This window comes from Strix uralensis, chromosome 15 (genome assembly GCF_047716275.1).
Source record: "Strix uralensis isolate ZFMK-TIS-50842 chromosome 15, bStrUra1, whole genome shotgun sequence".
Taxonomy (NCBI): Eukaryota; Metazoa; Chordata; class Aves; order Strigiformes; family Strigidae; genus Strix; species Strix uralensis.
In genome coordinates, this window is record NC_133986.1 from 16306044 (window position 1) to 16318746 (window position 12703).

Sequence of the window (12703 nt, forward strand, 5' to 3'; positions counted from 1 at the left end):
GTTGGTAAAAGATCACTGTTGCACTATTATTTGGGGATAGGAAAATTCTGAATGAAGTTTCTAATCTTTACACACCACTGTGTACCTGTGTGTCCATGGTGCTTGAAGGAATGATAGGTGATTTGCTCTGTGCTAGTTCAGCATCTGTCAAAGCCACACGGTAGTGTTCAGAGATCCTTGCAGCTCTAGTCATTGTATTCAACAAGTTGGGCAACATTTGCCCTGTATTACATAAGTCTCAGTAAAAGTCAGAGTTGGATAAAAGTGTATATCTTTGAACTGAACATCCTAATCTGTTTGCACTGTGAATGGTGCTATTCACAGTATAATTTTGCTGTTAGTGCGACTGTCCAAAGGCAGGGGTATTGTATCTAAATCTTGTTCAGGGCTGTTTTCAGCACTGAAGATGCTTAACATTTTACTATTTCATCATCAGTTATGCCTTCTCTGTAGGCAGTGGGACTGAAAAGTGCAGCCTCCAACAGCTGTGCTGGACTGCAGCTCAGGGTCAGGTCTAATCAATGAGAAACTTCCTGCAGTAAGACGTAGGCTGCTCTTTAACCAAGTCATTTCAGATATGTCTGTGTATGTTTTGGTATATAAGATATTACAAGACATGAAAGATGCATAATGAGAGTAAAACGAGCAAATAGTGTGCCAAAAGTGACTAGACCCAATTTTTGTCATTGTTCTTGAGTACCTTTTAAATGGTTACAAGGTATTGAGTAAAGGAGGCTGAATAGAAGAAAGAGCAGTTGGGTGCTTCCCCCTTTTCCTCTGTATATGTCAGGAAATAGACAGTCTCTTAACTTTATCCAGCTACACTAAGCCATTGTAAATAATCTGATGCCTCAGAAGCTATAGTGAAGAGATTTGAGTATAGCAGGAGTGGCAGAAACATAATTCCTTCCTAGAGCTAAGAGAAAATAGAAGGTAGACTGTGATTCTGATGTCTTTCAGCATGTATCAAGGTGAATTACAGGATGCTGACATGGTGAAGTTCAAGTCATCTCTCCATTAACCTTTGTGCCTGATTCTCTGTGATAGAACATTTTTCTTTTTAAAAAACCCTGCAGTGAACAAATTCATTCTGTTAAGAAAAATCTGGTAATCTTCTGTGATTAATAAGCATGCTTTTATGAGCGTTCTTTCTCTATTGGTGTTGAAAGCCAAAGTACCTGTAGTTACTCTGAAAGGTGGAAGTCCTGGCCTGGGAACTTTGGTAAGGAACTGACTAGTGTTCATTATCTATCTGGGTAGTTGCCACGTTATTTGGTACAGGTGTATTTGTTACTGTGATATGTTGAAAACATTCAATATTCAATAGGTCTCATGCTTGTGCTGCTTTCCACCTGTGAGATATTGTGTCTAGTTGAAGACCACTACAGTAACATAAAACATGCAGGAATTAAGTAGTTTGGGATTTCATTTAGGTACCAACCAGTTTCAGGACTTGCTTTAGGACTTTTCTTAGGCTGTCTTGAAGGCTCTTCTGTCTGCTTGGGTTTCTTGATGTTGAAGTTTATAAAATGTCGGCCATGTGGACTTTCATGTCTTGTGTGAGAATCCACCTTGAAAAATAATTAAAGTTAAAACAAATGGCTGAAGGTTTAAAAACAATTCTGTCTGTATGTCAGCATAGGCCCTCAGCAATGAGTTCCTTAGACACTTGAAAATAATGAACCAGAATCATGAATGGAAAAATAATTCAGTCTACTGTAGAACAAGTGTAACTATAGTTGACTTCTGTTTTGATGAAAGCAGTTAACTTGAATTCAAATCTTGATATTTAAGTTGTTGTGAAATTTTCTTTTGTAGGCAATGTAGCTTCTTTATGTTGTGAAACTTTAGCATACGAGTCTCAATACTTGTTTTTTAGGATTTCAGTTGATTGTCAACATTACCAAAAGCAGTTAATTAAGTGCCACTGAAGAGGGTGGGTGTAGGTAAAGTAGATGAGGTTGATCTAGGATTTTTTTGAATATGTTTCATGCAGACTGAAACCCAGTATTCCTTTTCATGTTTTTTCTATATGATGTTTTGACTTGAGCTGAAGTGGTAATAAGAATAACCAATGGTGGTAACACTAAGCAAGTTGGGCCAGTTGGATGTTGTGATATTGTATGCTGACATGATGTTGCCTTTCTTTTATCAATATCCATCCAGGGAGCTTATGAAGATACTCCACAACTCCTCGCAGAAATAATGACCTTAAATGCTGTTCTAAATTATGATTCACAAGATGCTTCTGTTTTTCATTATTGTTTGCCTTAAAAAGAATTTTATATCTTAAATATGCTTTAAAAGGACCTGAGTATATCAGAACACTTTAAAGTACAAATTTGGTTTTCTGTGCACAGCTATGTGGATAATGCAGCCTTCTTTGCGAGCATTAACCCAGCCTCAGTGGGTATTTAATCAAGGGGGTCTCATAAATTGCAGGTATATTTGTACTAATCTATCTAAGAATTGTTTCTCTTTCCAAATCCCACCTTTGAGCTGTATTTGCATAATAGGTTAGCGTTATATTTAAACATACATGTGAAATCATTCAAAATACTAGTTTTCTTACTTAGCTTTAAGGCTGTATGTTTTGCAAGTCCACTCTGCTAATAAGCAAGATACAACTGAAAATTTTTAATTGCCACTAATTACAGCTTTACTTGTGCTCTTATTTAACATTCATACTACTTAATTATTTTTTTTTAATAATTTGTTTTGCTCTTACCTGTAGAACCAGGATGGATCATGTATCCAATCAATCAGCCTTATTCTTAAGCAGGACCCCAAGAGGCAAGTGACTCTGACTCATTCAGGAGATGTTTTGATATATGACCAATACAAAATTAACCTTCCTTATGCAGATGGTAAGGAATAATATATAAGCATATAACACCTATCAAACGCTAAAGCAGTATTTTAATGGCATATTTGTATATTGTGATACTGTCAATATTGCTAACATACTGAAGTGGTAGATTGTTAATATCAACATTGTTAATTTCATATGAAATATTTCACAAATTAAGTGCTGATATACTTTTTATGCTGCTGGTAGGAATTATACAGTAGCTGTAGTGGACTAGTCTCTTATGTTGAGATGGAGTATATTCTGTCTCTATCGAAAGTCCAAATGCCAAGCCTCACATTTACGAGGTTGGTTAGCTCTTTTCTGAGGGGAAATTATTTTCTCTGATTCTTGACTGAAAAATTTATTTTCTCTGTTTTTTGTAGGCAACTTGAGTAAATGTAATGGGAAAGAGCCCTCTTGCCCCTTACAGATAAGCAGCAGATTTTCAGACAAAAAAATTGGTTTTGTTTCTTTTTCTTTTTGCTTCAATGAGGTTTTTGAATCTTTCCCTTGGCAAGATATTACCAAGTTTTCTACATATGAGTACGTGACTGTGTTCTGTGAGGTCCAGTGTTTGCTTCAGTGTGAGCTTTTTATGCAAATCATTAGTACATTTGATGCCTGTGGGGCCTCGGCTCTTTGGGAATTTCCCCAAAAAAGGCTTTATTACAGGAAGCACATTGCTGGTGTTAGGATTAGGTTGTCTAAAATAAGTGGTCTGCAATGTTTGTATCTTTAAATTGATTTGCTTTTAGTTAACCTTTATGACTATTCCAGTGAACTCTGGATACATCTTTAAGAAGGGTACTGGCTGTCATAAGTTTTTTTTTTTTCTTCATTGACATCTGAAAAGGTTACACCTTTTGTGAGAAATCAATGATGAGGGCAAAATAGGGCCTTAATAGGAAAAAAAGTAACTTAAGTAAAAATAATATAAAAAACCCTAGTGAAATGACAAAATGCAAATAGCAAGCAGGTTTTCTTTTGTCTTTCAACAATCTCTGTTTTTACTCACCAGAGTTATTTGAAATACGGAAGCTCTCCTCTGTATTTCTTCAAGTAAAGACAAACATTGGATTACAGATACTGTATGACAGAGAAGGACTGAGGCTTTATCTTCAAGCTGATGGACGGTGGAAAGATGATACTGTGGGCCTTTGTGGAACCTTCAATGGAAATATGGAGGATGATTTTTTGTATGAATAGCTGCAAGATTTCTATTTGCCAGTATATGAATATCTACACTTAGAGTGGTAGATCAAGTGTGTACTGAAGCTGAATGGATAGATACCCAGAATAATTTTTTTTAAGTTTTGTGTTAGTAAGATAGATAGTAGGTTTTAGTTTGCTAATAGAGTCTGTAACTTCAACTATAGGATATCAAGTCAGGTTTTGCTTAAAATATTTTAATATCAAAATACAGTGAAATATATATGACTAATAAGTGCTAGTTTATCTGAAAGGTTTTGTCCAAAATATGGAGTGGTCTATATAAGGGACTTTCTGCCTACCTGCAAGCCTCTTTATGTCTCTCCAGCTCCTGTTTTCTGCTGCAAGTTCTGATCTGCTCTCTCTGACAGAGCCTCCTTTGTTCAGTGTCTGCAGGCCAGCAACAGGAATTGGCTTCATTGTGATGCAGTGAAAAGTGGTCAGAGCTGCCTGAGCATCACAGTCAAGATTGCTATTTGTCCAGCTGCTTTGCTTGTTTCCTACAGATACTAAAGAGAATTGGCTTCGAGAAGACTGAGCAGCTTAATGGAAGTGAGAGAAAGAGAACGTGAATTTAGAGCACAACAGAAAATTTCTTTAACCAAGGGAAAAAAAGAGTAGGAGAACGTTTTTCTTTTAAAACAGTTGGAATTTTTTAAATCAAAGCCCATAGAAAAATGGGAAAACTTTCCTTAATAGTTACCATTTAAAAACACACACACACAAGTATTCTAGTGAATTTTTGAACAATTTCTATCTTAAAGACTAAAAAGTAGTATTAGAATATCATTTGTAATGAGACTAGGAAATATATGGACAGGATCTCAATGAGGAGATATTTATGTAAAACTACTTAAAATACTTCCCTCTTTGAAGCAAGTAAGTTTTGTAGTGTATTTTTGATGACAGTCTTTGAACCTTTTTCTCAAATAAGTGACAAATTGTTCAATAGTTGATATTTGTGAAAAAAGCCCTTAAACTACAGGAAGTTATGAGTTGGGCTGAGACATGGCACTGACTATAATGTGCAAACATCTTGTCTTGTACACAAAACTCCTGATCAACACGAGACTTGGGAGACTTGCCACAGGCAGTGGTGTCTTCTGCAACACTTCCACCACCAGCTACTTTACAAGAAGTAATACTACTGGTTGTATGCCTAATGCAGTCTTTTTCCTGGAGTGTAAGATCCTGTATTTAAACGTATGGTTGCAGTCATTCTCCCTATACAATATTAATGCGCCCTGGTTGTTTTGATCAAAGTCTTTCTATCTTTCGGCTTCTGCTGTCCTGCTGCTTACCTAGGCTTTATGGATATCTATCCAATTGCTTTTGCAGTTATATCTCTGGACTGTTGAATTTCTCTTCCTTCCTCTTTCTTGCAGGGACTGGAGAGCCTGGAAGTCAGCTTCCTAGGAACAGACAGGAAATTTTAGGTACAGGAGAGAGAAAAATGGATCAGATACCACTGAGGAGGCAGAAGTATGAATAAGAGAGTACAGACTTTCAGGACTCCTTCTCTCTTGGGAAAATGGAACTTATACTGTTTTGATCAGTCCTTCCTTACAGAGTATCTAATGGCTTTAGAGCAGATTTTCTCTTCCTTTTCTGGGCCTTTACCTGGAAAGAAAGAGAAGAGTCCTGAAACTTAAGAGGAGAGTGCCTGAGAATATGGAGTAGTGGAAGGGGAGTTTAAATCAGCTCTGCTTAAGGGGGCGGTAGAACTGAGACCATTCTGCAAATTCACTGTATCTTTTGTTACTGACTTCTGTTTTGTAAAAGATCTCCAGTTGGAGTAACTGAAAGCACACCAGAGCTGTTTGGAAACACGTGGAAAACTTCATTGGCATGCATTGTTGTGCATGATAGCTCACAAATGGATCCATGCGATATTCATCTGCAGGCAGGTGGGCTGTGAAGGTCAACTGTTATTGACAAATGCATTTCTATTTATTAAATCTGTGTTGATTTTCCTAGTTGGATCAGGTGAAAAAATGAATACTTATAGGTAGCATTTGAGTTCAATCCCCTAACAAATCATGTAGTGTATTGTTTAAATATTTTCTGATACTTGCAGAGGCACTTGAAATACCCCCTTTTTATTTCTGGTGTGCAATTACAATGTGTAAAGCTAGACATGCATTAAAGTTTGGTAAAACGTCTAATATTGGTGATGCTGCTACTTAAGATGGAGACTCAAAAGTATTGCAGTATTCATTTTTTAAAATACTGAATTTGATTTAGTGTCTGCTATGGAGGAGAATGAGTAGGAGAAAGCTACATATGCACTGCCAGCCTTTAGATTCAGCTGAAAGGGTACAGTTGGGGAATGATGCTAGTGGTGCTGCCATGAGGACCACAGGTGGTCATGAATTCATCCTTTAATAACGATGAACTTGGTAGATCATCAGTCATATCCATTTCACAGTTCCTACCATGTCTTGTCTTGGACTCTACACACTTTTAGGCAAGATACAGAGGTAAAAGATTGATTAAGGTTTTACCTGTAATTTCAGCAGTGCTAGGAAATCAGCACATATCCTGCTATCTCATCATCCTGTCTTTTGAGTATTTATACAATTTGCAGCACTAAGAAGCTGCATTCTTGCTAATGGTTTTGGATGTGAATGTAGAAAAAAGGGGCCTGTACAGGAAGTCAGAAATTTTGGAAAAGGAATTTTGAAGTCCTAGTTTGTGCATCTCTCATTTTGTGGGAAATAAATTTATCCCTTTCTGGGTATGCTAATATAGCATATTATTTCTTTTGACCATTATTGCACAATTACTTACTGCATTCAGAATTAAGATACTTAGGAGTGCTGTGTTTAGAGCTTCTTAAGTAAACTATTTGATAATGCTCATGTTCTCTTGTGCGATAATGTTATCCCAGGCTAGCAGCTCTGGGTGTGGTTGCAGCCTTACACAGCTGAAACAATGGGCAAAACAGATTAATCTTTAAAATACTGACCTGTTGAAGGTAGTTACTTGCAATGACTTAAATAGAAGAGAGATGTAATCCTGTATCTGAAACTAGCTAGTGCATAGCATCTGTTGCCTAACCCACATCCATGAATCAATTTAAAGATAGGCACTGTCTGCGTATTGTAAGGTTTTCCGAATACCTTAAAATCAATCACAGAACAAGTTCAAAACTGAGCAGCTAACTTATTTTCTGTCCTTGCATACAGTTTATAGATATCAAAGACAGAAAGATATATATGGTAAAAGTATATAACCATAATCAGTTGCATTGTATAGAAGTCACTTTTTATTCCGAGTATTTTTAAAACTCCCTCACTGAAACAGTGTTTAATCTGTTATTTGTATAGCCTCTTATGCAGCAGAAGCTTGTAGCATCCTTACGAAAGAACTTTTTGCTCCATGCTACCCCTATTTGAGTCCCGTTCCCTATTTTGAGCAGTGCAGAAGTGACACTTGCAAATGTGGACAGATTTGTTTTTGCTCTGCTCTGGCCCATTATGCTCATCATTGCCGAAGATTTGGAGTTGTGATAGATTTCAGAGGAGGTGTCCCAGACTGCGGTGAGTTGCCTTTCACTTCTAGTCTTAAATAATTACTGTTTGAGGACTTTAGAATGACAATCAGAAAATTAGAAATAAATTAATATTCCAAATAAGAGGATTAATTCTAGCATGATCTTTTGTGTACAGGGCAAGGTTCTTTTTTTTTTGTCAAGACAGAATTACTACTAGTGTTGTTAGAGGATTGTTCCTGGCTGGCTTTCTTTAGTTTTGACTTCAGAAACAATGCAAAAATTTTTTGGTAGTTGGAGGGCTTCAAATGTATACAGAATTAAAAATGTCTGTATTTCATACGGCTTTGAATAGCTCATACCCATGCTGATATTATTGATGAACTGTGTAAACACATTTGTTCTTTTCCTCGTAGGTGCTAGGTTTATCTAATTCTTTAAATGAATGAGATGAAAAATGATGGTGATGTATTTACCAGTTTTAGCTGGATTGTTGTTAACTTCTGGCTGACAATCTCTTTTAGCTTATTCTCTTACTGTCAGCGACACTGAAATACATGGAGTGCTGAAATAAATGTAGAGAATAAGTATTGTTAATATTTAATTTACAATTGAATGGAAGAGTATAAGTAGTGTAGAGATAGCCATAGGTGACATCTCTTACCTGCTCTATAACGCCACACAAGTTGAAGAGGGGGATAACAATATTAAATTCTTCAGTTTATATGAATTTTAGTGATACAGATGATGTTGATAGGATACATAGTCCCCTTACGTACATTTTTTTTTTTTAAAAATTATAGAATTGGAAACCCTATAAAACCTACCTAAACTGACACCCCTGATGTTTCAGTAGGCTTGGCTCCATAACCAAGGCTGAAAATCTTTTCTAAGGAGCATTCAAGAATTTAACATCTGGTAGTTTTCATTACACCATGTAATTATCCACGCTGTAATGCATGATAAAGAGGATTTTGGAAAGTTGGTCCACCTTAATTATCTCAAGCTGGAGTACCTGTATGTGTATCTAAAAAGACTGGCTTGCTTGCAGTCTTTATGGCATGAATGGCTGTGTCCACTATGACTGAATGAATCATTTAAACCATTTAACTTACTTTGCTTTGTTAGAAAAAAGTATAGGTTTATTAAAATATATTTTAAAAGTCATGCTCGTAGGGTTTAAAATAGGTGAATCTCTTCAGTATTTCAAGAACTTAAGATTTTTATTGTTTTATTTAAGTAGGGCTTTATAGCATATAATTAAGATGGTATTGCACAATGTCTGCAAAGTACACATATTTTATTTATTGCTTTTAATGTTTCCTTGAAGATGCTGTCCATTTCCCAAAGCCCATGCACAAGAGCCAAGTGTTTTCAGAGTTGGAGGGGGAAAAAAGCTTCAACTGTTTGGTTTCCCCAGTGTAAATCTGGATTACCTGTGCAGACTTCATTGTACTCAATATTACTGCGGATTTACATCTGTGTAGTTTACACAGCATAGTGCCAAGATAGCAATTTTAGTGGAATTTAATGTGATTGGGAATGAAAGAATAGAGATGTTTATCAGAAAACTGTTGGGAGGTACTTGAGTCTCTTGCGCTGTAATTTGAGAGATTTGTTTCAATTGGACAGCTCTTTCATGTGAAGATACAAAGGAGTACAGTACTTGTATATCTACCTGTGGCAGAACCTGCCAAGCACTGTCTGTGCCAGAGACATGCAGCAGTGATTGTGTTGAAGGCTGTGCTTGTCCCTCTGGAATGTATTTGAATTCCAAGACTAAACAATGTGTACAGAGGTAGGTAAAGTTGCAGTTCTAATAGTCACACTCACTATTTTAGACAACTACATTTGCATGTCACAGGGAAGACCTATAAACATGTAGGCTTGTAGATATTATTCATCTGTAAACTTGACAGGACTTTAGAATTATACCGAACCTGTATGTTGATCAAAACTAGTTCTTTTATAGTACTGATGCTCACCCAACATCACCAAAGCTGGTTTGTTATATATTGTCTGGTATCTGGCATACAAGAGATACAAAAGGTGTCTATTGTTGTGTAGAGGTTCTGCTTTGTTACCAGTTTGGTTTGGAATGTACTTGAGTTATATGTCAGTATGTATCAGTAGTTACTGAGATCAATTTCTTGTATTTAAAAAAAAACCCAAACATGGCAACTCCACCCACCCACAAACCTCACCAAAACCAACAAAGCAACCATTTGAACTTTGAACAGCAATTAAGTCAATGGGAATTCTTTTTTTGCTTCAATTTGAGTTAATCAGTTACATGTTTTTTTCCTCTACTCCAGAAATGAATGTCCTTGTTATTTTCAAGGAATTGACTATCCTCCTGGAGAAAATGTTATGACATCTTTGGGCAAATGGTAAGACACAAAACTGCTTTTTTTCCTCTGACTAAATAGTGTCTCTTTTAAGAGCTCTGTCAAATCATTCTGTCCAGCCTGTTGGGTCTTTGGTTGTTATTTTGGTGTTTTTATAGTGAAATGTACAAAGTAAACATACACCAGTTTTCTGTGCATATTTGGACAGAGCTTCTGCAGAACTTGGGTTTTTGGGCTGCTGTGTTTATAATCCAAGACACTGAATTTGAAAGTAGAGAGGAAAGCCACTATCATTCTGTAGATATGTAATAATGTGGAGAGCTCCAGAAAACCCCAGACACTTCCTGGCTGTCCGCTGAAGTCTGTTCACCTAGACCTTCATTGCTATTCTCCTTACCTATACCAGATGGTAAATCCATTTATGAAGAATTATTAAGAATCTGCGTTCTGCTAGTATAGAGTCAGTGTAAAAGAGCTGTGTGGCTTTATCAAGTAAGAAACAACACAAATAACTGTCAACTGCAGCCGAAGGTAAATAAGCATGGCCGTTACTGTTCCTTACTTTTAGCATTTGTTCTTGTCCTCTTGCTCTTCCATTTGCAGCATTATAGTCATGACATTAAAGAAGCATCCTTTTCAATAATCAGTTTTGTCTGGAAAAGGTTAAATAATGTGGACAAAGAGTTCTGTAAAAAAACCAAGCTTTTAGAATTCTTTTTCTTGAAGTAACGTTTGAGCTCTCGCTGCCTGTATCAGTTAATTAAAAGCACAGCACTTAATTAAAAGCAGAACAGACCAAATCATGTCTGTGATAGGTCAGTGTAATACTTTTATATGGTCTGTACAACAAATGAGAGATTAATGTTGTCAGACACCTATTGCAATGGGGACACTTAGTAAAAACATACACTCATTCTCACTCTTGCCAGCAGACTAGTGGCCATAAATACTGATTGTTATACTCTGTCTTAATTGTCCAGTTAGGTTATCTTTACCTTAGGGCAGATTCCCAGGAGAGTACCAGGCAACCCATTCTGCATATGGGGCTGTGTGAAGGCTGGGTGCACTGTTGCCTGCCTTCCTGGATATTTTTGTTCGCAGGGCATGTGCTAGCATTGGCAGTCATGGGAAGGGGCTTCTCCTTCTAGATTCTTTGATTTATTTCCCTTCATCTTTCTCCTCAAGGGTCTAGTTTAGCTAATTATACTAAGCACTCTGGTGGATAGTTGGCTGAATGCGCAGTGATCATGTGATCATCCACAAATGCTTTTTTTAGAAATGACTACAGGTGAAAATCATCATTCTCTTGGTTTCAGTGGAGTTATTTGGGATCTGACAGCTTATGTTTCATGTGAATGTGTTAGTTAAAAATACATCTACTGGTTTATATCTGCTAGTCTTTAAGATAAAATAAGAGATCTGTATCTCCTATTCAGTCATGACTTTTGCTTGACATATTCTAACAAGGCTGTATACAGATCTGTTGAGAGGAAAGGCTTTTAAACATGGAGGTACAGACTGTCAGCTCCTATGAATTACCTTGTGCAAAGTAATATATTAGGAATCATGGAGAACTATACGTGTGGATGAACTGGAAAAAAAAAAAGTTTTTTATCTGTCCCTGTTAAGGGGGTATCAGTTCCCTTTGGTATTGCTTTGCCTGTTGTCTGAGTTATAGTGATGTCCTTGAGCTGGGACACTTCCTGCAGTGCTTGGGGTACCTACACAACTCCTAACATGACAGAGGAGTGGATGTAGTGCATAGACAATTTGGTTCTGAATCTGCTGTCTAGCAGTAGGTGTACTGGGGATGTCTTAGCCATTGCAAAAGAAAGGGAGAATAGTGCTGGAGTTCATGGGCTCAACCAGAACCTGAAATGAAGCCAGTGCTGCTACATTTTTCCCTGACAATGAGTTGCTATCAGATCTGCTACCATTTCATAAAAGTACTAGACTATTTTGGCTGGAATTAGACAGGGGCAGCCAGTATTATGTTGTTCAGTGCTTCCCTGCATACAGTATCTTGTTAGGGTTGAGTTTTATGCAGTTGGCTTCTTTCTTTGCTGACCTGTTGTCTAGGAGGAACATGTCTATTCCTGTCTGTATAATATTTTACATATGTGAATGGGTATACATACTACAAGTGTTGTGATACACAAACTTAGAATTTTTTGAATCTTGATGAGCATAAAGTTGTTTGTTTTTTGGTTTTTTTAGGTTCTGATTATGAGCTATAGTTCCAGTTGGTTCTGATAATAGTCACAGGAGGTTGCTGTTCCAGATTCCTTTCATATTGCTGAAGCAAAATTAGTTTGAGACAGCATGAGGATAAAAATTAGCAACGGCATCACTGTTTCCTCTTGTGAGCCAAGAAGACAAAAATAATAGAAAGATTCATTTTGTTGTAAATGAGATAGAAATTCATGATATTGTGAGATGTTTTAAGATAGTTTGTTTATGATCCATGTTAGGAATGGTTGAGAGAAGACAAAGTTATCAATCTGCTGTTACGCAGTTTTGCTTGGGGAAAAGTAATTCCAGGTCAGAACAATAAATTGTTGCAATCACAATAGATTGTATTATATTCAACACTGGGGTTTTACCTTCAACTGTGGGATAACTTAACTGCTGGTATCATCAAGATTTTCACATAAGCTAATAGCTTACTTTCCAACAGAGTTCTAAGCTGATTGCAAGGAAAATGGAGTATTTATAATAGTGTTAAGAATGTTCATATAAGAGTACATACCCAGAGCTTGCTATAACATATATGTATGTATGTTTAGGGTTTGGTTTTGGTTT

General features: G+C 36.7%; 1 protein-coding gene across 1 annotated transcript in view; it reads left to right on the forward strand.

Moving 5' to 3' along the window:
* Positions 1-12703, forward strand: part of OTOG (otogelin) — a 106571-nt gene that overhangs the window by 26590 nt on the left and 67278 nt on the right. The window contains exons 16-21 of the mRNA XM_074884401.1: positions 2735-2867; positions 3870-4047; positions 5843-5967; positions 7390-7602; positions 9186-9351; positions 9869-9943. Coding sequence (XP_074740502.1) covers positions 2735-2867; positions 3870-4047; positions 5843-5967; positions 7390-7602; positions 9186-9351; positions 9869-9943 — 890 coding nt within the window. The remainder of the gene's footprint in view (positions 1-2734; positions 2868-3869; positions 4048-5842; positions 5968-7389; positions 7603-9185; positions 9352-9868; positions 9944-12703) is intronic.